General features: G+C 34.6%; 1 protein-coding gene across 14 annotated transcripts in view; it reads right to left on the bottom strand.

The window, feature by feature from the left end:
* Nucleotides 1–27,312, bottom strand: part of ZNF280D (zinc finger protein 280D) — a 126,033-nt gene that overhangs the window by 31,958 nt on the left and 66,763 nt on the right. For 4 of the 14 annotated variants that reach the window (XM_086321150.1, XM_086321151.1, XM_086321152.1 and 1 more), the window contains 7 exons: nt 18,188–18,322; nt 16,063–16,370; nt 15,387–15,527; nt 9,556–9,618; nt 5,265–5,383; nt 5,078–5,114; nt 3,338–4,479 (listed from right to left, as the gene is read on the bottom strand). In XM_086321150.1, the coding sequence (XP_086177276.1) occupies nt 4,266–4,479; nt 5,078–5,114; nt 5,265–5,383; nt 9,556–9,618; nt 15,387–15,527; nt 16,063–16,370; nt 18,188–18,322 (1,017 nt within the window). In that variant the 3' untranslated portion in view covers nt 3,338–4,265. Of the gene's footprint in view, nt 1–3,337; nt 4,959–5,077; nt 5,115–5,264; nt 5,384–9,555; nt 9,619–15,386; nt 15,528–16,062; nt 16,371–18,187; nt 18,323–27,312 lie in introns of those variants that run through there. The other 10 variants (XM_086321146.1, XM_086321147.1, XM_086321148.1 and 7 more) reach the window with 3 other exon arrangements.

Below are 27,312 nucleotides of genomic sequence, written 5' to 3' on the forward strand. Positions count from 1 at the left end.
ACCAAGAGCATGCATTTACTGAATGATTACTTTTAGTCAGGATAGTGCCAAATAATTTTATTTACATAATTTAAATTAATAATTTAATGTCCACAGATTATCTCTATTTCTTATAGCCACCCTGCAAGACTGTTACATAAATTTCACAAATAAGGAAGATAAAGTGAAGTAATTTTCACAAGGCTACAGAGCTGGTTAGATACACAACTAGGATTTAAACCCAGAGCTGCCTTATTTCAAAGCTGTACTACTTTCTCAACACTATACAGAAGTAAGGATAAAGATACCTTTCAGTGTGGAAGATTAAAAACAGTAGGTTCCTACACTTCAATAAATGATATAGAAAAAGAGAAGCATAATAGCTTCTCCATGTTTGTAGAGGAAGGTAAGCTCTTCCAGGTGGATAAGTACCAAAGAGATTAGAGTGAGGCTCTACAAGGATCTCAAAACCAGCAAGGGAGGCTGAAAATATGAAATGAACTATATAGTGTGGCAGTATAATTTAGGGGAAACTAAGACAGGTGAACCTAGGAGCATTCATAACCATTCCTTAAAAAATACAAGTTTATTGAGCTTTAGACACTAAAAATCTAATGTTATAACTAATACATGATTCAGATGACTGGCTCTTAAGAAATATTTACTGGGTTAGGTGCACTTAATATAAATGATTTGTGAAAATGGTATGAGGAGTTAGAATGAAAAGCAGGCTGAAGATTAGGATAATTCTATCTGAATAAAATGCAGACAGGTGAAATCATGAAAAGTCGTAAGAAGAAGATAAATTTACACTTACATAGTGCTGCTTCCTATGTGCCAATCATTTTCTAAATACCATATACATATATTAACTCACTTAATTCCCTCTACAGTTTATGAACAGGTAGTTGTTTATATGTATTTTACAAATGGGAAATGAGGCACAGGAATCTGTAACCTACCCAAAGTCACACATGTTGTGATAAACAGCAGGGTAGGAACTCCAAACTAGGCAACCAACTGCAGAGCCTGTGCTTACTATACCATACTGTACCTTTAAGGGTCTGAGAGGGTTTAAAATGAAGCTGGGTTTCAAATCATCTAATCTTTCTGTCAAAGAAGACCTCCTGAGGCTGTTTAAATAGGAAGTAAAACTTTACTACATAGGAAACTCCTTAACAGATAATATAAAAGGCTGAAAATAAGTCTCAAGAAAAGTAGGTGAGTGGGTAGACTGATAAGCTAAGCATAAAGAGTTACAGATAGAAGCCAGAAATAAATGAAAGATTCTTAAGCTTCTTAGTGTTAAATCATGTAAAGTAACCATACTCTCCAACAAAAAAAAATCCCTTACTGTTGTAATCAGAGGCAGAATAAACTATTAACTGGTCTCTGTTATGCAGTTAATAGATTTTACAAACATAATAAGGAGGTTATCATTTTTCTGATAAAATTTCTAAAAATATGAAAATGTATATTGCTAGCATCTATTTACAAACTCTATCTTACAAATGATTCATAACCTAAGTGAAATGTCTAGAAACCCATCTTGGGCAACACCCTACACAGCTGCTTTTTATTTCCCAGTTCATAAAATCTGAAGGACTCCAGATGAGTATTCCACACACTATTCCAAGGAGATTAAGAAGTTCATAATTATTCAAAGAAAAAAATTCTAAGGTCAAATAAATATTTCTCTTAGGGGGCTTCGGGGAGACCTGGGTTCAATCCCTGGGTTGAGAAGATCCCCTGGAGGAGGAATTGGCAAACCACTCCAGTACTACTGCCTGGAGAATTCCATGGACAGAGGAGCCTGGAAGGCTACAGTTCATCAGACACGAATGAGCAACTAACACTTTCACTTCATTTTTTCACTTTAGACATTCACAAGCCACATACAGCATGAAAAATTCCATGTCAAAGAATCAGTTTAACTTTAACTTGCATTGCTTAAATTTATTTGACCATGGAAAATTTCCCCCCAACTTAATAAATTATGGACATTAGTTCTACAGTACAGAACTTGGGAAAAACTGACCTAATTACTTTCTTTAATATAAGTGTAAGAGAACTACTTTTATAAGAGTACATGAAGGAGTTAAATGTGCTAAGGAATAACATGAACATTTAATTTTCTCAAGGTCACAGAGTCCCTATTTCTGCTAATGGGGATAAGGATACATAGTAGCATTCTAAATTCATCTCATCATAAGAACAAATAACGGAATGTAAGAATAACCAATATTGAAAAACAGAATCTCAGAACTCTGGAACAATCAGCACTCACATTTTACAAACCGGGTAACTGAGGGTCTCAAAATAGCAATGGACTTAACCTGAGCCAATTTCACGTTTTATTTAATGGTAACCAAAAGCACACATGCATGCAATGGTAATTTCTGATCAGGTGAATAAAATAGTCAGAATAACCTGATAGCAAGGCGGGATTAGGCTCAAGATAAAACTTGTTAGCACAAAATTAAAATTTGACCAACTGCCTATAATGAACACGTTTTTGTACTAACTGCCTAAGGTGTTTTATTTGAACCATTTTTTTTAAATGAAGTTATCCGTGATAGAACTTTAAGAACTTAAACTTGAAGAAAATGAATCTGATATTATAAGATACAGTCCTATGGAAGAACACAAATCGGTACTCCCACATCATTATACCAAGAATACAATTTCTCATATTTTTTTTAACTATAGCCAAGGTAGAACAAATATACATAAATGAAAAAGGAACTTAAGTTAAAAATGTAAAGTTTGTTTCTGGGGAAAATTTAAAAATTTTTTAAAAAACTGAGTAGAATAGAGGGTGAAATGACAAAACCTCCTAGAGACAAGTAAGGAAACAAAGCATTAACGCCAAATCCACCTACTAAGAGGCCATTTTCAGAGCTTTTGAAAAATTATTCATTTACAGTAAAAATTAGTTTGGAAATTTTAAATTAATGGGTTCAAATTTTCTATCATTAATAGCAAGAAGCACATTACAGAATAAGTAGTCATCTAAATTGGCTTCAAATCTGTTTCAAAATAAAACTGAAGAAGTTCTGATTTTACAGTAAAAAACATGATTGAGTCACACTTTCAGAGCCTGCCTAACCCTTATGACAAATAAGATCATAAAAGGTACTTTGTGTGTCTTTAAAATTCAGTAAACTAGTATAATATAAAGAAATGACCTTTCAGTTGTGCTGGGGAAAAAAATGCAAGATTCACTAAGTAGATACAGCTCTCAGTGTGCAGGCCAAGTAATAGGACTTCCATGAAACAACAAAAGCAATGCTATTTATATGATTAAATCTATACCTTTTATCTGAAATCCTTTATTAGTAAATAATTCCTGAGGCACTTAAACAATATAATTTTTATTAAAAGAAAATAATACCATCAAAACTGTTCATTAGAGCTATAGTCCATGTAAGTAAAATAAACAAAAGTCAAATTTTTGAAATATATTTATGTAGAAATACATTTTATATATGATAGAAACAAATGGATTATTGGCCTCCATAGTTTTTAATATTAACATTACCAGATGAACTATTAAAATGGCTAAATAGATATTATGTATTAGATGTACAAATATATAACTTTAAAACGTGTTTTAAGGTCTGGAAGAAGAGGTGTTGTCAATTCTTTATACCTTAGAATTCACAATTATTAAGACAATATTAATAATAATAATTCTGAAATAAGAAAGAACATATTATAATGTTTAATGGTCTGAACAACATCCAAATTAAATTAAAAAGCTATAAATAAGCAGCTATAGGAAATCTGTAGAGAATTCTAGGGGATATTTTGAAGTTCTTAACAAAACAAAGCAAACACTGAACAACATTTTTAAAGAAAAGAATATAAAAATAGACATCAATAAATTTGGAGAACATAAAACCAATCTATTAAAATTAAAATTAATTTTTTTAAAATAAAAAATTTGATAATTGATATTGCTGAAAAACTATAAACTTACTCCTGGGTAATATATTTTAAATAACAATAAAAGCAAGTAAAATTTTGGAACATAATTGTAGAGACCTGTTGTTCCAAGGACATGAAAATAAGCATTTCCTAATAACCAGAGCTTTTGTACTCCTTGGATGTAGTCATGCTAGAGAAAGATTAAAGGGCAGCAGCCAAAATGACTAAACTTCAACCACAACGTTGAAGCACAGATTTTATTTTTTGGCCAGAAGTGACCCACAAGCTTAAGATCAAGAGCCAAAGCCCCCAGTGGGAAGCTATGCTCAACTGGTGGGCCTTGAGACCATCACTGGCTATATCAGCATCAGCCTTATGGAAGGCCAGCCATGAAGGATGGGAGTCTTCCCAAGATCGGATTTCCTGAGACCACAACCTAGAGCAGGCCCCACAGTCAAATTAGTCACATTCCTTGGAAAGAGAGAACAGGCATCAGTTGTGTTCATCGAAGGGGGACACTGTCCAGGTGTACCCTGGACATTTTTTGAAATCTCTGGGCTGCTTCTCCATCTGAAAAATAAGAAAAATAGCACAATGACAGACAACGAATGAGGAAAAGACAATCGTCCGGCCTAAAAACTTAAGATTTATAAGAAATTACAAAAGCAGACAAAACAGACAAAAAGACAGACAGCCATATCTTTTGGAACGTATTATTCTGAAGGCAAGTACAGCAGAGAAAAACACAAATTATTTTAAGCAAAGAAATGACCAAAGCAACAAAAGTTATTTTTGGAGAGAGCCAACTGGAGAAAAAAAGAAAAAATGAATGTTAAGATATGTCAACCTGACACAAAGATAAGGTGGAATAAGAACCTAGTCCCATTTGAAGCTGAAAAGAGCTGAATAATGAGAGCTAATGTCATGAACTTGGCTGCTTAACTGCCTTTGTGTAAGAAAACATCTCAGAACTTTGAACTTAGGAAATTCCAACTTGTCTTGCACCAGGTCACGAGCTCCAAAGAGCAGGAACCTATTTCAACAAGCAGCTTTAAAAAAAAAAAACAAAATACTTTAATATTTTTCATTTCTATTAATGATACGTTTAAAAATGCAGTAGTGCTAAAATCCATCAAAGTAAAATGCACTGAATAAAAATTAAACTTACTCAGAAAGATGTTCAGAAGTTGGGATACAAACAGAAACTGAAATTAGAAGAAAAGTTTTATATTTAAAACAGCATATGAAATATGATGAGTGAGAAAAACGATTTAGTAAAGAGAACATACTGTGGCTGACCAAAAATACTAGAATAAATAGCAAAAATCTGAAGTAACACAATTATATATACATACCTTTCTCTATTACAACTTGACAAGCATGAGTTTCATGTTGACTTAAGTGTGTAGCCATATTATCTAAGCCAGAAACATCAGTTAGGAAATCACAATTAAGGCACACTAGAGTAATGCCCCTATAAAAAACAAAGCAAATAGTATAAAAGAAAACATTTTTATCTTTTATGAAAACCTACATACCAGCTCAATGAATAGTTTTTCACGATTTGCTCTTTGTGTCATAACGATCACTCCAATTTTTGTTATATAAACCTGACAGAACTGAAATGATTCTTTAGAAAATGGCATGAAAGTGTCTGTCACTCTTCATATTCAAATTATACTACCATTTACTGACAGAAAGTATTTTCGTTTTATAAACTTTTCTCCCTCATACCAGTTACTAATAGCTAAAAAGTCGAGACCTACAGTCTAGTCTTGGTTGCACTAACATGTGTCACTTTGACAAGTCACAATCTATCTGTGCCTATGTGTGTGTTAGTTGCTCAGTCATGTCCAACCCTTTGCAACCCCATGGGACTATAGCCCGTCAGGCTTCTCCGTCCATGGAATTCTCCAGGCAAGAATGAATACTGGAGTGGGTTGCCACTTCCTTCTCCATGGGTTCTTCCTGACCTAGGGATTGAATCCCAGTTTCCCGCATTAGCAAGCATATTTTTTACCGTCTAAAACACCAGGGAAGCCTGTGCCCATCTTCAAAACAAAAGTATAGTATATATAAATGTACAATATATATACAGGTCAATATATATTTACTAAGGTTGCATTTCGGAGAAGGCAATGGCAACCCACTCCAGTACTCTTGCCTGGAAAATCCCATGGGCGGAGGAGCCTGGTAGGCTGCAGTCCATGGGGTCGCTAAGAGTCGGACATGATTGAGAGACTTCACTTTCACTTTTCACTTTCATGCACTGGAGAAGGAAATGGCAACCCACTCCAGTGTTCTTGCCTGGAGAATCCCAGGGACGGGGGAGCCTGGTGGGCTGCCATCTATGGGGTTGCACAGAGTCAGACACAACTGAAGCAACTTAGCAGCAGCAGCAGCAGCATACTACTAGTATATTGTATTGTGAATATAATGATGACTAAAAAATATAGTCTGTCTCTAGTAGAACACTGATCTAGTGTTTATCTAGGAGAGGAAAAAATTAGAAATGAGAAGGTTCTAAAAATATATCATGTAATAGATGCTACCATTGCATGGTGTTGCCGTTTACTTGCTAAGTCATGTCTGACTCTTTGTGACCCCATGGACTACAGCCCACCAAACTTCTCTGTCCATGGAATTTCCCCATCAAGAATACTGGAGTGGGTTGTCATTTTCTTCTCCAGGGTATCTTTCTGACCCAGGGATTGAATCCACGCCTCCTGCTTGGCAGGCGGGTTCTTTACCACTGAACCACTTATCATTGTATACTATGTGTTAAAGATTTTCACATACATAATTTAGTTTATTCTCACCACAAGCATCCAAGGTTGGTATGGTACTCATGTAACACTTAATTAACTGAAGGGCTAAGTCACTACCAAAGTCCAAAGTCTGAGTTCTTCAGCATCCCAGTAATGTCAACTGGCCCACTTGCTTGAACCTAAACTACTGGTTCCCTTAACAAAACGTCACTGGGTAATGTAGTTCTTAAATGAAATATGTAGTGATTATAAATTTTCAAAAAGGTTAGGAAACAATTCCCATAGTCATCAATACTTTTTGTTGAATTCAGCAATAGTTTTTACAGTTATTGAATCAAACTGTGTAGCATTTGCTATTTGAAGTATTTAAACACAATTTCATATTATAGTATGTAAAATTAAGACTCTAACTTAAAATGTGCTTAAACATTTTAATTTGGTTTAAAATATTATTAAGCCTGCAAAAATATGTGACTGTTTCAGAGAACTTAGAAAACCACTATGTTTATTATGTTGTTTAGAGTTAAGCACATGGGAGCTTGTGGATCAAGCATCTGAAGAACTATTTAAAAGAAAATCAAATAAGATTTAACATATAAATGACGTTAAATTATTTAAAGGTAATTGAAGTACAAATGAAACTAATAAAATTTAGTCTGTTCAGCTTAAATGAAATTTATCAAACTCTTCTATCAGTATAAATAATACTCATCCTTGAAAACCAAGTAACTTAACACCTATGTAAATCATTCCAAGTAAAGTAATCTCACTCCTCTTTGAAAAAAGTAACCCTCAGTGCACTTATTAAATTCCCTTTTGATTTGTTGTGGTTATTTACATTCACCTCTTATCTCCCACCAATAAAATGCACCTTCTCTGAAGGTTGGTTCCAAGACTTCCTCATTATTACTATTATCTTTACAGAGTCTGCTATATTACAGACCTAATATGTAGTAAATATATAAAAAATGAATATTCCATTCCAATAAAAGAATAATTACAAAAACTACTGTTCTATGTAGTTGTAAGTTTATATGTTCCATTCACAGAAATTGACAAATTTTCAACCTGAGAACTATTCAAGTTGAGAGAAAAACATCCCAGAACTTTAAAATCACGTAAGTCATTTTTTAAAAACCAAACACACAATGGAGCTTCACAACAGTGAGGTAAAAATCAAACAAAACCTCTTCTGAATGTAATAACACTCTTCATTCTTATAAGAATTTTCAATATAAGCAACACCTAATATGACTTAATCTATTACCTTGAAGTTAGTAAATGTTTTAAAATTGGTACTAATATATTTTTTAAAACAATCAAATTTTCCTCTCCCTGTGAACCACTGTTCCAAAATAATCAATGGGACCTATTGCCAAATATGTCATTTTAAATATATCATTAATTTATTCAACAAATATCTACCAAATGCCTAATTACTATCAATGCCTTACAAAAATAAAAATCCAAACCACACACATTCTAGTGAGAGGACACAGAAAATAAAGTATACAGTGTATGAGATGATGAAATATAATCCAGAAAAAAATGATCCATAAAGGGGAGATAAAAGACTCTAGGGTAAAGCATAGGAGAGAGGATACAACAGAAGACCCAAAAGCGATAAAGGAGCTAACCATACAGAAGTCTGGGGAAGAGCAAACTAGTCACAGAGAATAGTAAGTACAAAGGCTCTGAGACATAGTATCATCCTCTCTTCCAGATTTTCCACTAACCCAACATATCAAAACCAGTACTGGTTAACCATATCTGTATATATTAGCTTGGTGCAGCAAAGATACTGATATTTCAAGTAGCATTGGCAAGCTAGACAAAATAATTAAGAGCAGTGGGTTCTAAACAATGCAGAAGAATATGAAAAACACGGTGCTCAGTGGATTCTGAATTAAGCGTGTGGTAAAACCAATGTTTTTAGAAATATTCACCAACAGTTCTTTCTGCACAGTAAGCAAGTAGCACACTTTCCTTAATCTGAAAAAGTAAAATTTAAAATGACTATGTACTAATTTCAAGAATTTCAGCGGCTTAAGAAATTTACTTCAAAACTGAAAAAGTGTCACTTTATTGCATATTTTAGGCCTCTTTTCACTATTCAAATATTATTGGAAAGCCCTACTTTTTGTTCTCATTTTACAATGCAAATACATGAAAGCTTCATTTTGACACCACTGGTCACCGCTGAAACAAATTTAGTGACAGAATATAGACTAATCAGGTACTTTGTAAAACAGTCTAGCAGTTCCTCAAAAGTTCAACATAGAGTTACCATATAACCCAGCAATTCTAATCCTAGATACATAACTAAAGAAAAATGAAAAGATATGTCCAGACAAAAATAATACACAAACGTTCATAACATCAGTATTTATAATGGCTTCAAATTTAAAATAACCTAAATGGATAAACAAACTATAATATACATACAATAGAATACTATTCAGCAATAAGAAAAAGAAGCACTGACATACACAACAATATGGATAACTCTTAAAAACATGCTAAATGGAAGACACAAAGGATCATATATTTTATCATTCCATTTACATGAAATGTCCAGAATAGGCAAATCTATATAGACAGAAAGTAGATTAGCAGTTGCTTAAGGATAAAAGGAGTTGGAAGGAAATAAACATAACCACTAATGAGTACAGAGTGTCTTCCTCAAGTGACAAAAATGTACTAAAATTAACTGTGGTGACTGTACAACCCTGTGAATATACCCAAAACTATTAATTGTACAACTTAAACACATGGATTGCATGATATATGAACTGTATCTTGATAAAAATGCTATATATAGCATATTTAAGTCATATAATTTTTCAACAGAAAAAAATTTAAAAGATCAACTAGTTACCTGAGATCTTCTGAATACTTCTTAAAGATACAAAACCTTTTACTTGGACGATTACTATGAAAGCTGAAAGAGACAAAATAGATTTTATTAATTCTACTATATGGTAAGTCATATTAATTTATAGCTATACATCAAGTCTATACTTAAATTTCTAGTTTTGAATAAAATATCATGATATAAATAATACTGTTTAATTCAGTATTTTAACATAAAGTTATCCATTTTCCAGTGAAATGTATTTTACTAAGCATATTCTCATTTGATCAGTACCATACTTTCACATACTCAAGAGTATAAGAAAAAAGTCACATGAAATTCTTTTTTTGAATTGTTAAAAGAGTTGAAAACAATTTAAAATTTTGTTAATAACATTTTTGCCCATAACATGAACAATTACCGATAATAATCATTTAGAAAAATCTTCTTCTAACTTAACATGTTTGTGTTGAGGAAGGGGAGAAGAACCCAAATATCTTGGAAGTAACAGTACTTGAGCTAAAGGCCACTGTATACCATTTGTAAAATCAAGCATTTAGAGAGCTCTTTGCAATTATCAGTAGACTTTAAAACAAAAACAAATTAAAGCAGAACTCTTGAGCTAAAACAATGCTCCCGCTAAGCACAGAATAGAAAACCCCTAACCAAGCTTTGCAGCCAATGATAACAGCTTTCTTTTATATCGTTTAATCTGATAAGGAAAGCTTTTCTATACTAGAAAACCAGGATTAGCTTAGCACAGTACCACTTAGCACATATAAAAATGTAGTCATAGACTAATAACATCGTATCATCTAGGAGCTTATTTAGAAATGCAAAGTCTATGCCCCACACACACCTACTGAATTAATCTCTGGCAGCGAGGTCCAGGAAGCTGTTTTAACAAGCTTTTTCAGTAATTCTTATGCAAGCTGAAGTTTGAAGAGCAGGAGCTTGCAATTATAGATCTAAAGTAGCCAACACACCAGGTCAATTCTCAGTCTCAGATAGAAATAATCACCACAAGCAGAGCATGTATGTATGGGAAAAGAAATACTCTGACAGTTTTAATCCCTAGAAAACATCCTCAGAAGATTTCTAAGTCATTTCCTCAATCTGGGGATAATTACTACCATAGAGTTTATAAATTCAATGTAATATGACAAAAATAATTGAATAATTATTTTAGGAAGAGACCATCAGGGAGGTTGGGAAACACAAATTATACGCAAAAATGTGTTCATACAACTGTTATTTTCTCAGAGGAGTGTGTCTAAGATTTTATCTGATTACCAGAGAAGGTGAACCAAGTAAATTAATTTTTTAAATGAGATTTTAAAGTAACTTTTAAAAGCTCTTTCTTCCTTCTCCTCAAACAGATTGCTTTATTTGGTAAGAGGAGAGGAAAAAGTTACATTTTAGGGTATTTTGATGGCTTCCACTTCTGTCTAACTTACACCTTATTAAAATGTTGGTACTTTAAAAATTTTCATCATCTGAATTCAGTTTTAAGTTCCTAATCTATAAAAATGAATTATACTCTCTATTATTTATTACACAAACTCCATTCTTCTAGTTTTGTGTATTATAGGAATGGAAAAGTGAATCTGTAGCTCATAAATAAAGAGGGGGAAAAACTACCTTTCTTCTAGACCTGCGTGAAGTTAATAACAATATGTAAATAATCTAAGAAAGGGGAAAAAAAGTTAAGATTTTTATTACAATACAGTAAAATATAACATTTAAATCTAAGTTTTGAAAAATCACCACCTGTTTATATTTATATATAATTATCAAAACTCATTAAGCTGTTTTCTAAAAATAAGTGAATTTTATTGTATATAAATTAGACCTCAATAAGATTAGATGGGGGAAAAAACTCCCTTTGACCATCTTTTCTTAGCAATCTTGATTTGGTATAAGTGAAAACTTTACTTCCAAAGAAATACAAAAGGGATCAGTTTCCTAAATATCCAACAATACTGACAGTATGCCTACTATTTAAAACACTAGACTAGAAGTTAATAATACAGTACGAAAGGCAGGTTGTCTGCCTTAGAATATCATGTTCCAGGGTTAGCAGGGGAAGGTAGTCAAAAAGCAGCTGGCTCAGAAGAAATGCCTAATAAACATTGGCTTAACATATGAGTACATATGCATAAATATATAATTGCCACAAGATAAACATCAACAGCAATACATATAGTTTTGTGGTTGCGTGAGGGAAAGCTGAAGGTAAATGGAGAAGTCAGCTAACAGTCAGGAGTATATTTCAGTTAGGAAGGTCTCTATACTGACTTACTCCAAGAAAAGCAAATAAGAGTTGAAAGCACTGGAAAAGTCGTTAGGAATTAGATATTAAAAAGTCTCATATTCTCCAGAAAATCTGAACTTCATCCTATTAATATTAGGTAGGTGAAGGATTTCAGGCCAAAAAATGACCTGACCAGATGTTAGTAACAAAAGAAAGGAAAAAATGGAAAAGGGGCCAAGTGGTGGATTGTGGACAGGAGACCATTTATGAAGTAATCACAATAATCTGTTCTTCTAATGACTATTATTTCATGCCAATGAATCTATATAAAATATATAATGAACTAAAGCATAGCTTATAAAAATTAATTCAGTAATCTTATTTATTGTATAGGAACAAATTGTTATACCAGCTTTTTCCTTGGAAAATTTTTAAATCATCCTTCAAATCGTAAACGAAATGTCACTTATACAATACCTTCTTATTTCTTGTTTAAAGACTTCATCCTTACCTTCTCTGGGCTCAAACAGTCATTTATTTATCACATTAAACTAGGTAAATATATCTCTCCTACTAAATTGTGAAAATTAAAGGCAAGAGCTTTATCTACAATACCTAGTAATGACAATTTAGAAATAATACCTATAATTACTTGAATATCTCCTAAGTGCAAATGATTTTATTAAACATTTTAAGTACATTTCCCCAATAATGACAGTAACTTTTTCTTCAAGAAAAGAAAAATGGGAATCAGTTAAATAACTTGCCCAAAGTGACACATGCAATAAATGGTGAGTTCTGTTTTCAAATTCAGATTTGTCAGATTCTTCACCATCAGTTTACCATACTTCTTAGTAAACAGTAAATAAACTCTGCCAGAAAAAAATATTAAGTACTTGTCTGTGACCACAATTCTATTACATGTAGAGAAAAAGCCTTCTTTCTTATTCATAATGTTGAAGAATAGCAACATCACACAGCAATTCAGTTTTTTGCAAATGACTTCTACTGCCACCTAAAAGCTATTAGCAAATAAGGTGCAATAATTTAAAAAATCAAACCTAAATAATGCTACTTCAAAAAAACCATTGAAAATTAATGTTAATGATGCTCTTCTTTGTAAGAGTCTTATTTCAAAGATGTTCCAACTGTGTAAGATTTTTTTAATATACTCTTGAGATTTTATTAGAGCCTTTTTTTGTAATTATACTAATGACTCTCACTTGCTGTCTGTAATGTGCTAGGTGACATGGTAAACATAAAGAGCTACTTCTCAAGGAGATAATAGTTGTATTACACAACTAAACATAATAAAGGGAGACAGGCTAATTGGGAATGTTTTGGAACAGAATGCATTTGTAGGTTTTATAAGACAAATGAGAAGCCTGTGATAAATGGGAGAGGGAGGAACAGAATGACTCTTGGCCTAAGAAAACATAAAATATTTTCTGACTCGATCCCCTACAAACTAAGTGCAGAATTAAAGCTGCACTGGGGCGGCAATGTATTGGTCAAAGAACAAAAGACTTTCCACACAGAAGTATTCTTCACAAAGGATGCCAGGGCCTGGTTTAGAGGAAATGGATTGATTATAGGTGCAAGCAAAAGGAACCTGACAGATAAGAGACGAAATTGTAAATTAACTGAAAGAAGCTGGGGAAGAACTAGAGGAGATAAGGGGCAGAGTTAACTGCGAAGTGCAACGTGTGTGATTTCTGAGATCAATGCCTGGATGAAGGTAACAGGAAAAATACTTGAGACTGAAAAGATTAATTAAAATGATGGACTCCAACTGTGTAATTATAGTAGGCCAGGGTGACAACTAAGAGAATTTAAGATAAAGCGTTAATAAGATACTACCTTGCTGCAAGGAGATCCAACCAGTCCATTCTAAAGGAGATCAGTCCTGGGTGTTCTTTGGAAGGACTGATGCTAAAGCTGAAACTCCAATACTTTGGCCAGCTGATGCAAAGAGTTGACTCACTGGAAAAGACTCTGATGCTGGGAGAGATTAGGGGCAGGAGGAGAAGGGGACGACAGAGGATGAGATGGCTGGATGGCATCGCTGACTCAATGGACATGAGTTTGAGTGAACTCCAGGAGTTGGTGATGGACAGGGAGGCCTGGCATGCTGCAATTCATGGGGTCGCAAAGAGTCGGACACGACTGAGCGACTGAACTGAACTGAACTGGAGGTACTACAGATAAGAATAAAAAAGTATACTTATTATTTTTAAAAATAAAAAGACAGGTCCCAATTCAAGTTAAAGATCATGAATCAGAGTTGATCTGAATCAAGCACTACTTGGTAGTTTAGAATTGAGCATAAAGTTCAGTAGAAGATGATGTTCAAGTCTTTGGCCTTTAAGCCAGGTAAGCAAGACTAAATGTGTAAAAGATTCTAGAACAAAAACAAAGCAACAGTCAAAACAGATGACCCTGAGGGTAAGGATGACTATAAAGTTAGATGAGTGCTACTGGTCCAGAAAAAGGACTTCAAAGCCCAGAAAGTCACAGGGAAATGGGAATTCAAAAGAAATGAAGCATATATAAGATTAAAATAGTATTGTGGTAAGAAAGGGAGCACAACAACTGAAGAAGTCAGGGATCATGAAGTCAGGCTAGATATCAAGGGGGTTAAAACACTGTGAGAGAGGTGCTAAAGCCACCAAGAAACATGGCAGAGTCCTTGTAAAGGAGCAGTTGATTATGACCTGAAAGTAACACAAAGGTCATATTGTGATCTGTATAAAAATCACTTTTGTTAGTTATACTCTAATTCTAACTTTTGGGGGGGAGGGGAAGCAAAACTTCAGTGAATAATCAACCTAACTGGCTTATATTGGAACAATTTTTGACTATTTTTTTAAAAATAAAAATCCATCCTGAAGGATACCTCAACTAATGCGACACCAATGAAGATAACATAGGCTGTGAAAGTTTTCTCTGCATGGAATAAATACTGAAGTTATCTAAACTGAATGAATTAATGAAAAATAATTCCAACAGTGGCAATAATGAAATAGTCTCTCATCTCACTGAATGAATGCAAGGATGGATGGCCTGATGGATGGATGGACAGACAGACAGAATGGATTATAGAGAAAAATAGAGAGAGAAAGAAAGAGAAACAAGATCCAGTAAAATATCTAAGATCACTGAAAATCCTGGAATCACAAAGTGACTGCTTTGAAGAAAATAACACTCATGAGATTACACGTATGCTTCACGAGGAAGTGAAAAGTGAAAGTGTTAGTCACTCAATTGTGTCCAACTCTTTATTCTTTACCACGTGACATTACTTTTCCGTCTTTGGAAGTAATGGTGTTTCAAAGTTCTATAGGATAAAAAATTCCCATAGGAAAACTATTTTCCCTAACAAATCTATCTTAATTTCATTAGTCTAACTGTTCTTACAATTCAAGTTTCCAGGAACTTTATGAATTACTATGTTGAAAAATAGTACGAGGAATCATCTTAGAAGTTCTCTAATTATTTCTCACAGAGCAAAACTGACTTATACTAGGGCCAACTGTTTTCAAGAACAAACTTGCTAAACTGTAATTTTAATTGGCAATTATAGTTGTTTAACTCATCTTACCTCATCATATGATTCACATAGGATTTGCTACAGCTAGTGTTGTATCTGCAAAAACTACAGTGGACATATGTAGGAAAGTGGTTTGCAAAATCTTTTATTTCAGAATAACACTCAATGCACTTGTGAACTCCCCGACGATACCTTATAGAGATACAAAGAAAATGATAAAAATATATTTTAAAACAAATATAATAAAGGAGAGCCTTATTAACGGTCTGTTAATTAAAGCTAAGGTGTTTACAACTTCAAATAGGGATTTATAATTTGAAAAATCTGCTATAGAATAACAGCTAGAATAAGTATAAATAATTTAATATTAGCTAGTGTTTTTTACTGGAATAAAAGGGATTAAATTAACCATTCAAAGATCACAAGACATAAGCACAACACAAAATCCCAGTGTTTTATGTTGAATGAACATTAAAAATATTATATTTTTATATAGTAAAAAATACTATAATTTTTTATAATGAATATAAAAAGATAGTAATTCAAGTACTGTTCAATAGCTATAAAAACATTTTTTATTATTTGTTGGCATTAAGTGATAGCATATAAATATACAAGAGAGTTGTATAATAGGGTAAAATTTATATTAAATGAAACTTTTATCATGTTCCTGCTCAGTTACTAATTAAGATTAAATTAGTATTGGGTATCAAGAATAAAAGTTTACCTTAAATTCCTCAATGCTGTATTGACTTTACTTTTTTTATTGCTACTAGCCAATGTGCTTTGTTTCTTTTGCAGATTAGATATTTTTGATTTGTATTTAGGTTTATTTCCATTAGGCTTACTTGCATTAGGTTTACTTGCAATGGATTTAGTTATATTAGGTTTACTTGTGTTGGATTTTGTGGGACTTTTAGCAGTTATATTTTTAGTCCTCGGAGGTGAGAGCTGAAGGGTAGAAGTGCTTGCACTAATGGAAGGTGTGGTTGAAGATCCTGATTGAAGAGGTCCAACTGAAGCTCGAATAGTAACCTACAAAAATGAAGATAATATCTGCTTTAGAAAATTAATCATTACCTTACTGTTAAAATATCACTGCATAACAAAAAGTTAAACATCAAGTATTTGGAAAGGGCAAGTATAAACTATAACTGGATAAGTCTTTCATTTATGTTAAATGTTCATACCAATTAAATGAAATTAAACTTGATATTTACTCACTTGTAATCTTACATTTTTGTACTGATATCAGTTATATGTTAAGTTATTAATGGATAATTAGCAGTTAAAGCAAATTATATGAATATTAAAAGAGTACATTCCCTAGCTATTTCTATGCTCTGATTCAACTTTAGAAATTCACAAACACAAAGGTCAAAATTTATATATCAAAACCTAGAAAGGACTGCATCACCAACAACTATAAAGCAAGCAAATCTATGCTAAACATGATTTCTTCTTTTCAGGGGCTCATTGGGCAGGATATATGTTTACAAAGATTATGAGAGGGGTTATATAAATTCATTACACTGTATGGAGAGTTTAATAATACTGAGAATTTCCTTAAAGGGAGCTAATATAAGACATCATTAGGTATTCAGAAATTATATTTGCTGGTGGACAATGGGAAAACACAATTGCCTACCACACTAACCATTTGACTATACATACCCCATGTATTTGAGAAACAGCCTATGAGGAAATATCATGAAAAATACGTGCTTTGGCATCATACAAAGGCACTGGACTAGTAATGAAAGACTTGAGGTTAAAGCTAAGACTATTTCTTCCTAGCCATGTGACCTTGATTAAGTTACTTACCCTCTCTAAGCTTCTTTATCTATAAGGGACAATATCTGCCTTATCTACTTTACTGGATTACTGCCTGGATTAAATAATAGAATATATGAAAAAGTATACCAAAAGCCTAATTCTAAGGTGCTATAAAACATTTAGTATCATTATTATTATTATTATTATTATTATTAAGGGAAAATATGAGAGAGGACTGCCCTGCTTACATTAGTGTTTTGCATGTCTAGTCCCAGCATGGAATGAATGGACTGCAGGGAAGGATGCTGGATAGCTTCTCTTGCTCTAGGTCTTCAGAGCATGGCTTAATATTGTTATAGTTAATTCAAATAACAGACATACCCACATTCAAAGGTAAGTACCCAAAGCCAAATATAAATGTTTTGGGGATTATTTCACTTTGGATTATCCATGCCTCTGTTTCCCTCCACTGGAGCAAATATTCAAGAGCTGACTGTATATAAAGAAGTCAGAGAAAACAGAGGTATATAAGGCAAAAAGGGAAAAGTAAATTACAATCATCAGTATGCAGTCAGACATGTGTTGGTTCACTTAAAACATAATGCTATCCAGCAGCAGAACTTGCATCTCTAAGAGTAGAATCAGTAATACCTTCAATAAACACCTAAGAACCTACAGCATTCAACAGGCACTATACCAGATGCTGAGGATACAAAGATAAATAAAACATGATTCCTCAAGCATCTTACAGTTCAACAGATAAAAATGACAAATACACTGCCAACAGGAATAGCTCAAAAATAGCCTATGTAACACTGATGCAACCCATTGCCTCCAGCATAGTTAATCTAGTTACACTTTTTACAAAGGAATACCGCTCTAGACTTGCACACACTATTGACCAAAAAGCAATGGTTAGGCGTTTTTTCCCTAAACATAGAACAGTGAAATTTAAAATTAAAGTCTTAATTAAATCACAAATCATTTTTAAAGTATTATATCCAACAAATAAAACCAGGCAGGAGTTAATGTCTATTATCATACAAAATGTTAAAATACAACATATTTGAACTCACTTTTGTTCCAGGAGGCAATCCTTCTAGTTGTTTAGGTTTTATAAATGTCCGATGATGCTGAGTCTTGTGATCCATTTTCTCTTTGCATGTTAAAAATTGCAGTCTGCATTTTGTACAACGGTGTATTCCCTTTTTCTGTTCAGGAACCAGAAAGAGGGGAGAAAAATAGTTTCTACAACCACAAATCCTGCATTCTGAAGCCACTTTAATTTTAATGATACTAAATCATTTTAAAACTAGTATTTTACATCTCCTATCACACATAATAGCAAAATATTACTATTTTTTTAATTATTAGCATTTAGTTTTCAAAAACATTTGTTTCTATACAGAAATTGAACATGAAAGGTTGCCATCGATAGATTCTAATGAAAATTTCTTAATAGTGCTATGAAAGCTCTTCTGGTTATAATTTTTAAGTACTTAGACACACGATACTGTGAAAATGAGCTACATGCATTTTTATCCCATAAAAGAATAAATTATTTTTAATTTTTGCTATTTCCAGTTCGTTGGCAAGATGGAAAAATAAGTTCAAATAAACTACACATTTCAAAGAAACCTGTTAGAACAATGGATGTATAAAGCAGTGCTGTCTAAAAAACTTTCTTCAATGATGAAATGTAACTCAGCTGCACTGTTCAAAACAGTAGCAACTAGACATATGTGGTTATTGAGCACTTGAAATGTGCCAAGTGCAACTGAGCAATCAAATTTTAAATAATTTAACTTTAAATAGCTACATATGGCTAGAGGCTACAGCACTGAATAGTGTGGATATAGAGGCATAAATCAAAACAACTATTACCAATCTACTTACTGGCTGAGACCCCTTGACTGAATCCCTCCTCAAACTTAATCCTATTATTTTTCCACAGATGGGAAACAGGACCCAAGAAAAATCTAAATCCCTTCCCCATAGCTATTCAGTGACAAGGCCAGACACCTGATCCAATGTTCTTTCTACTACACAATATCAATTACAATCTTTACCTTTATGCTCTCATTAATTTAAAAAGTATATATGTGTGTGTATATATATATACAAACTGAAGCAACATATAAACTCAGAAGAATGGTTTCTCTGAAGTTATGATCTGCCAGATATATCACTACTTCCATTTACACAATCAATCATCTACAAAATTCAAACAGATAATACATTGAGAAGTACCTCGCACAGTACTGGCACACATCAGATATTTCATACAGTTCTTTACAAAGTTCAAAGCAATATATAAATATGTTTGCATTACTATTTTAGGTACAAATTAAGACTATTTTAGAAATGTGATGCATTAGATTATATTGGAAATACGGGCAATTTTAATTCACTCATATATACTGAAAGAGGAGGAAGAGAAAGAGAAAACTTGGACAAGAAACAGATACCAAGTTACAATGACAGAAAAAAGTTCTCCAGAATTCAGTACCCAGAAATCTTTTCTCTATGTATAATCACTCCTAAAAAAAAAAAAAAATGTATAATCACTCCTTAGGTTCTCTCTTCATTTCATGGCTTTAAATATCTTGTATCCAACTGCCTATTTGACATCACTGTGTGTGGGTGTGTGCTAAGTGCTTCAGTTGTGTCTGACTCTTTGTGACCCCACAGACTGTAGCCTGCCAGGCTTCTCTGTCCATGGGAATTCTCTAGGCAAGAATACTGGAGTGGGTCGCCATTACATGTAGGGAGGATCTTCTCAACAAAGTGATGGAACCCAGGTCTCACATCTCTCCTGCACTGGCAGCCAAGTTCTTTACCACTAGTGGCACTTGGAAAGCCCACTTGACATCACTACTTGTATGCATTTTAAACCAACATGGACAAAATGGAATTCCATATTTCCTCCCTCCCTTCCTGCCCCCCAAAATACATCTACTCCTCAATTTTCATCACATGACAATAGATGAACATTCCATTCTTGCAGCTGCTTAGGACAAAAAACTTGGGTCACTCTCTCTCACATCCCATATCCAACCCATCAGTAAAACCTGTCGGCTCTACCTTCAAAAACTGTCATAGTATTTCCACTTATTACCTCCAACCACCACTACCATACTTATCCAAAACACACATCTTGCCTAATAATAACCTCCTTTGTTCTCCCTTTCATGTTCTTTCTTCCCTATGGTCTATTCTCCTCCCAGTGGTCAATGATCTTAAAACATGGCAGATCTTTCACCTGCTTAAAATGTTGACAGTATTCCAAAGTCCTGATTCTGATTTACAAGGTTCTATATGCATTGGCCTGCATTCTATTGCTACCACCTTATTTCCTACGACTTTCCCTCTTATTACTTTACTACTCTGCTCTAGCCACAATTGAGTGTGAGGATTCAATAAGATAATACATGTAAAGTACCTGTTACTGGTAGAAGGTAAATGACTGCATAGATGTTAACTGCATACTTTAACTGTTTTCATTAAAGATATAATGAACATATTTAACACATACAAAATCACTTTCATTATTTCTTAAAAGTCATAAAAACTGGATTGTTAGCTCTAAAATCACCCAAGACATAATAATACATTGCCTTAGACAGAAGTTACAACCAAAGTCATCTAAAACAATAAAAAGTCAACAATTCTCATTATTTCATATTGGACTAATAGCTCAGCTATAATTTCCCAATCTTTTGTAAATAATCATACAAATTATAAATATCTTGAAGGATGCCTGATGATCCTTCTTATTAATAGATTTTCACCTTCCTAACTTCTGGCTGTCTAATTCCTAGGCTCTCCAAATAAACAAAAAAGAAAAACTGTACACCTATGGCAAGTGATGACATAAACCCTAGGGTAGAAAAACTGATTACAAATCACACAGTTCACATGGTCGGCCCACATACCTCTTTCATAATTACTATTCTTCCCTATTCTTAATATTAATCTTACTCTGGAGCTTAATAAAACATAAAGGAAAATGATGTTAAAAGCCCCATAATGAAATAAAACTGTTTTATATTTCATTCTCCCTTTCAAAATTAAAGGCCAAAGATGAAATATAGAGTGCCAAGAATAGCACTTCTCAAATTCTGTTCTTCAAAAAATGTTAATAAATACTGTGCAAATAAAGGGTTCAATGGCCAAATAAGTCTGGGGAATAAACACTATATCCCTGTTTAGAGATGTACAATGTCCATTAGCATATTAAAATTTCCGAGGAGTCCTATTTTAAAAAAGAACAATTTAATTTTGTAAATCTGTGCTTCGCCAAATTTATTTACCAGTAGCAACTGGAGGGGGACATCTATGAACACCTGATGAACACTGCTGGGGAAATACAAAATAGAGAGATCTTGCCAGAACTTCTCAAAGATAGGTAGCATCCCAGTCACAGCAAAGTTCAGTTCAGTTCAGTTCAGTCACTCAGTCGTGTCCAATTCTTTGAGACCCCATGGACTACAGCACACCAGACCTACCTGTCCATCACCAACTCCAGGAGTATACTCAAACTCATGTCCATTGAGTCAGTGATGCCATCCAACCATCTCATTCTCTGTCATCCCCTTCTCCTCCCGCCTTCAATCTTTCCCAGAATCAAGGTCTTTTCAAATGGGTTAGCTCTTCACATCAGGTGGCCAAAGTATTGGAGTTTCAGCTTCAACATCAGTCCTTTCAATGAATATTCAGGACTGATTTCCTTTAGGATGAACTGGCTGGATCTCCTTGCACTCCAAGGGACTCTCGGGTCTTCTCCAATACCACAGTTCAAAAGCATCAATTCTTCGGTGCTCAGCTCTTTTCATAGTCCAACTCTCATATCCATACATGACTACTGGAAAAACAATAGCCTTGACTAGACAGGCCTTTGTTGGCAAATAATGTTTCTGCTTTTAAACATGCTGTCTAGTTTGGTGATAACTTTTCTTCCAAGGAGCAGGCGTCTTTTAATTTCATGGCTGCAGTCACCAACTGCAGTGATTTTGGAACCCCCCAAAAATAAAGTCTGCCACTATTTCCACTGTTTCCCCATCTATTTGCCATGAAGTGATGGGAACAGATGCCAGAATCTTCATTTTCTGAATGTTGAGCTTTAAGCCAACTTTTTTTCACTCTCCTCTTTCACTTTCATCAAGAGACTCTTTAGTCCTTCTTCGCTTTCTGCCATAAGGGTGGTGTCACCTGCATATCTGAGGTTACTGATAATTTTTCCTGGCAATCTTGATTCCAGCTTGTGCTTCATTCAGCCCAGCATTTCTCATGATGTACTCTACATATAAGTTATATAAGCAGGGTGACAATATACACCTTGACATACTTCTTTTCCTATTTGGAACCAGTCTGTCGTTCCAAGTCTTACTGTTGCTTCCTGACCTGCATACACATTTCTCAAGAGGCAGGTCAGGTGGTCTGATATTCCCACCTCTTCCAGAATTTTCCCCAGTTTGTGGTGATCCACACAGTCAAAGGCTTTGTCATAGTCAATAAAGCAGAAATAGATGTTTTTCTGGAACTCTCTTGCCTTTTTGATGATCCAACAGATGTTGGCAATTTGATCTCTGGTTCCTCTACCTTTTCAAAAACCAGCTTGAACATCTGGAAGTTCATGGTTCAAGTATTGTTGAAGCCTGGCTTGGAGAATTTTTTTTTTATATAAATTTATTTATTTTAATTGGAGAACTTTGAGCATTACTTTACTAGTGTGTGAGAGGAGTGCAATTGTGTGGTAGGTTGAGCATTCTCTGGCATTGCCTTTCTTTGGGATTGGAATGAAAACTGACCTTTTCCAGTCCTGTGGCCATTGCTGCCTTTTTCAAATTTGCTGGCATACTGAGTGCAGCACTTTTACAGCATCATCTTTCAGGATTTGAAATAGCTCAACAGGAATTCCATCACCTCCACTAGCTTTGTTAATAGTGATGCTTCCTAGGGCCCACTTGACTTCACATTCCAGGATGTCTGGCTCTAGGTCAGCGATCACACCATCGTGATTACCTGGGTTGTGAAGCTCTTTTTTGTATAGTTCTTCTGTGTATTCTTGCCACCTCTTAATATCTTCTGCTTTTGTTAAGTCCATACCATTTCTGTCCTTTAGTGAGCCCATCTTTGCATGAAATGTTCCCTTGATATCTTTAATTTTCTTGAAGAAATCTCTAGTCTTTCCCATTCTATTGTTTTCCTCTATTTCTTTGCACTGATCGCTAAGGAAGGCTTTCTTATCTCTCCTTGCTATTCTTTGGAACTCTGCATTCAGATGCTTATATCTTTCCTTTTCTCTTTTGCTTTTCACTTCTCTTCTTTACACAGCTATTTGTAAGGCCTCCTCAGACAGCCATTTCTTTTTCTTGGGAATGGTCTTGATTCCTGTCTCCCGTACAATGTCACAAACCTCCATCCATAGTTCATCAGGCACTCTATTGTCTATTTCTCATTTCTACTGTATAATCGTAAGGGATTTGATTTAGGTCATACCTGAATGGTCTAGTGGTTTTCCGTATTTTCTTCAATTTAAGTCTGAATTTGGCAATAAGGAGTTCATGACCTGAGCCACAGTCAGCTCCCGGTCTTGTTTTTGCTGATTGTATAGAGCTTCTCCACCTCTGGCTGCAAAGAATATAATCAGTCCAATTTCAGTGTTGGCTATCTGGTGATGTCCATGTGTAGAGTCTTCTCTTGTGTTGTTGGAAGAGGGTGTTTGCAATGATCAGTGCGTTCTCTTGGCAAAACTCTATTAGCCTTAGCCCTGCTTCATTCTGTTCTCCAAGGCCAAATTTTTCTGTTACTCCAGGTGTTTCTTGACTTCCTACTTTTGCATTCCAGTCCCCTATAATGAAAAGGACATCTTTTTGGGGTTTTAGTTCTAAAAGGTCTTGTAGGTCTTCATAGAGCCATTCAACTTCAGCTTCTTTAGCATTACTGGTTGGGGCATAGACTTTGATTACCTTGATATTGAATGGTTTGCCTTGGAAACAAAGAGAGATCATTCTCTCATTTTTGAGATTGCATCCAAATACTGCATTTTGGACTCTTGTTGATTATGATGGCTACTCCATTTCTTCTAAGGGATTCTTGCCCACAGTAGTAGGTATAAAGGTCATCTGAGTTAAATTCACCCATTCCAGTCCATTTTAGTTTGCTGATTCCTAAAATGTCAACGTTCACTCTTTTCATCTGTTTGACCACTTCCAATTTGCCTTGACTCATGGACTTAACATTCCAGGTTCCTATGCAATATTGCACTTTACAGCATTGGACCTTGCTTCCATCACCAGTCATCCACAACTGGGTGCTGTTTTTGCTCTGGCTCCATCTCTTCATTCTTTCTGGAGTTATTTCACCACTGACCTCCAGTAGCATATTGGGCAGTTCATCTTTCAGTGTCCTATCTTTTTAACTTTTCATACTGTTCATGGAGTTATAAAGGCAAGAATACTTTGTGGCAAGTGGTTTGCCATTCCCTTCTTCAGTGGACCACATTTTGTCAAAACACACGTTACATTTTGTCAGTCACAGCACAGGTGATCCCAAATTTATTAGGAAATTCTACTTTTATGATCTTTTCCAATGAAAAACCACAAGACAATTTCATGATTATCTAATGACTAGAGTGGAAAGCAAGGTGAGCACCAATGCTGAAAAAACTGACATGTCAGTTTAATCAGTAACAAGAAAATGCATTGAGCTAATTCGAGAGGTGGCAAAAGTTGGTAAAATGATCAGATTCAATAAATCCACTAACTTCTGGTTTTGGCAAAAGCACTGTTAGTGTTCTTTCAAGTATTTAAGAACAGAATCAGAAACAATTCCATTCACCACGAAAAGAATAAAATATGTAGGAATATATCTACCTAAAGAAACTAAAGACCTATATATAGAAAACTATAAAACACTGGTGAAAGAAATCAAAGAGGACACTAACAGATGGAGAAATATACCATGCTTATGGATCGGAAGAATCAATATAGTGAAAATGAGTATTTTCTACCGAAAGCAATCTATAGATTCAATGCAATCCCTATCAAGCTACCAATGGTATTTTCCACAGAGCTAGAACAAATAAAAAATTTGTATGGAAATACAAAAAAACCTCGAATAGCCAATGCTATCTTGAGAAAGAAGAATGGAACTGGAGGAATCAACCTGCCTGACTTCAGGCTCTACTACAAAGCCACAGTCATCAAGACAGTATGGTACTGGCACAAAGACAGAAATATAGATCAATGCAACAAAATAGAAAGCCCATAGATAAATCCACACACCTATGGACACCATATCTTTGACAAAGGAGGCAAGAATATACAATGGAGAAAAGACAATCTCTTTAACAAGTGGTGCTGAGAAAACTGGTCAACCACTTGTAAAAGAGTGAAACTAGAACACTTTCTAACACCATACACCAAAATAAACCTAAAATGGATTAAAGATCTAAATGTAAGACCAGAAACTATAAAACTCCTAGAGGAAAACATAGGCAAAACACTCTCTGACATACATCACAGCAGGATCCTCTATGACCCACCTCCCAGAATATTGGAAATAAAAGCAAAAATAAACAAATGGGACCTAATTAAAATTAAAAGCTTCTGCACAACAAAGGAAACTATAAGCAAGGTGAAAAGACAGCCTTCAGAATGGGAGAAAATAATAGCAAATGAAACAACTGACAAACAACTAATCTCAAAAATATACAAGCAACTCCTGCAGCTCAATTCCAGAAAAATAAACAGCCCACTCAAAAAATGGGCCGAACAACTAAATAGACATTTCTCCAAAGAAGACATACAAATGGCTAACAAACATATGAAAAGATGCTCAACATTACTCATTATCAGAGAAATGCAAATCAAAACCACAATGAGGTACCATTTCACGCCAGTCAGAATGGCTGCTATCCAAAAGTCTACAAGCAATAAATGCTGGAGAGGGTGTGGAGAAAAGGGAACCCTATTATACTGTTGGTGGGAATGCAAACTAGTACAGCCACTATGGAGAACAGTGTGGAGATTCCTTAAAAAACTGGAAATAGAACTGCCTTATGACCCAGCAATCCCACTGCTGGGCATACACACTGAGGAAACCAGAATTGAAAGAGACACGTGTACCCCAATGTTCATCACAGCGCTGTTTATAATAGCCAGGACATGGAAGCAACCTAGATGTCCATCAGCAAATGAATGGATACAAAAGCTGTGATACATACACACAATGGAGTATTACTCAGCCATTAAAAAGAATACATTTGAATCAGTTCTAACGAGGTGGATGAAACTGGAGCCTATTATACAGAGTGAAGTAAGCCAGAAAGAAAGACACCAATACAGTATACTAATGCATATATATGGAATTTAGAAAGATGGTAACAATAACCCTGCATGCGAGACAGCAAAAGAGACACAGATGTATAGAACAGTCTTTTGGACTCTGTGGGAGAGGGAGAGGGTGGGATGATTTGGGAGAATGGCATTGAAACATGTATAATATCATATAAGAAACGAATCGCCAGTCCAGGTTCGATGCAGGATACAGGATGCTTGGGGCTGGTGCACTGGGATGACCGAGAGGGATGGTATGGGGAGGGAGGTGGGCGGGGGGTTCAGGATGGGGAGCATGTGTACACCCATGGCAGATTCATGTTGATATATGGCAAAACCAATACAATATTGTAAAGTAATTAACCTCCACTTAAAATAAATAAATTTAAATTAAAAAAAAAAAAAAGAACAGGAGCAGTGTTGCATTGAACTTTTCAGCCCAAACAAAGGATGACTTAATTGCTTCAGGAAAACAACCAGTAAGCATAATATCAGAATTCAAGACACAGGTATAAGCACTAATACTGGGTCCCCAAAATTACATAGTAGAACTAAATAGAGTTCTCTGTCAGAGTTCATGTATCAGCAGTAAGTGTCACTACTATTTTCTGGGCAGCTATAAAAGACCATTCCTGGTCAATGATGCCAACATGTCTTCTTATAATATGGGGGCTAAAAGTGGAAATACAGTTTGAAGAGAAAGAATAAAACACGATTATGAGTTATCAACCTTTTCTTTATCAGTTCGAACTCATCTTTTCCCCTGCTCATGATAATTACCTTCCCCAGTCCTACTCTTAGCCTCTGAAATACCCATTCTTTTGGATATTCCTCCACTCATCTTCTCTTTTTTCCTTCAA

The sequence above is a fragment of the Bos grunniens genome, chromosome 10 (assembly GCF_055505025.1).
Source record: "Bos grunniens cultivar Pamir isolate PY7600 chromosome 10, Bosgru_T2T1.0, whole genome shotgun sequence".
In the NCBI taxonomy this organism is placed as follows: domain Eukaryota; kingdom Metazoa; phylum Chordata; class Mammalia; order Artiodactyla; family Bovidae; genus Bos; species Bos grunniens.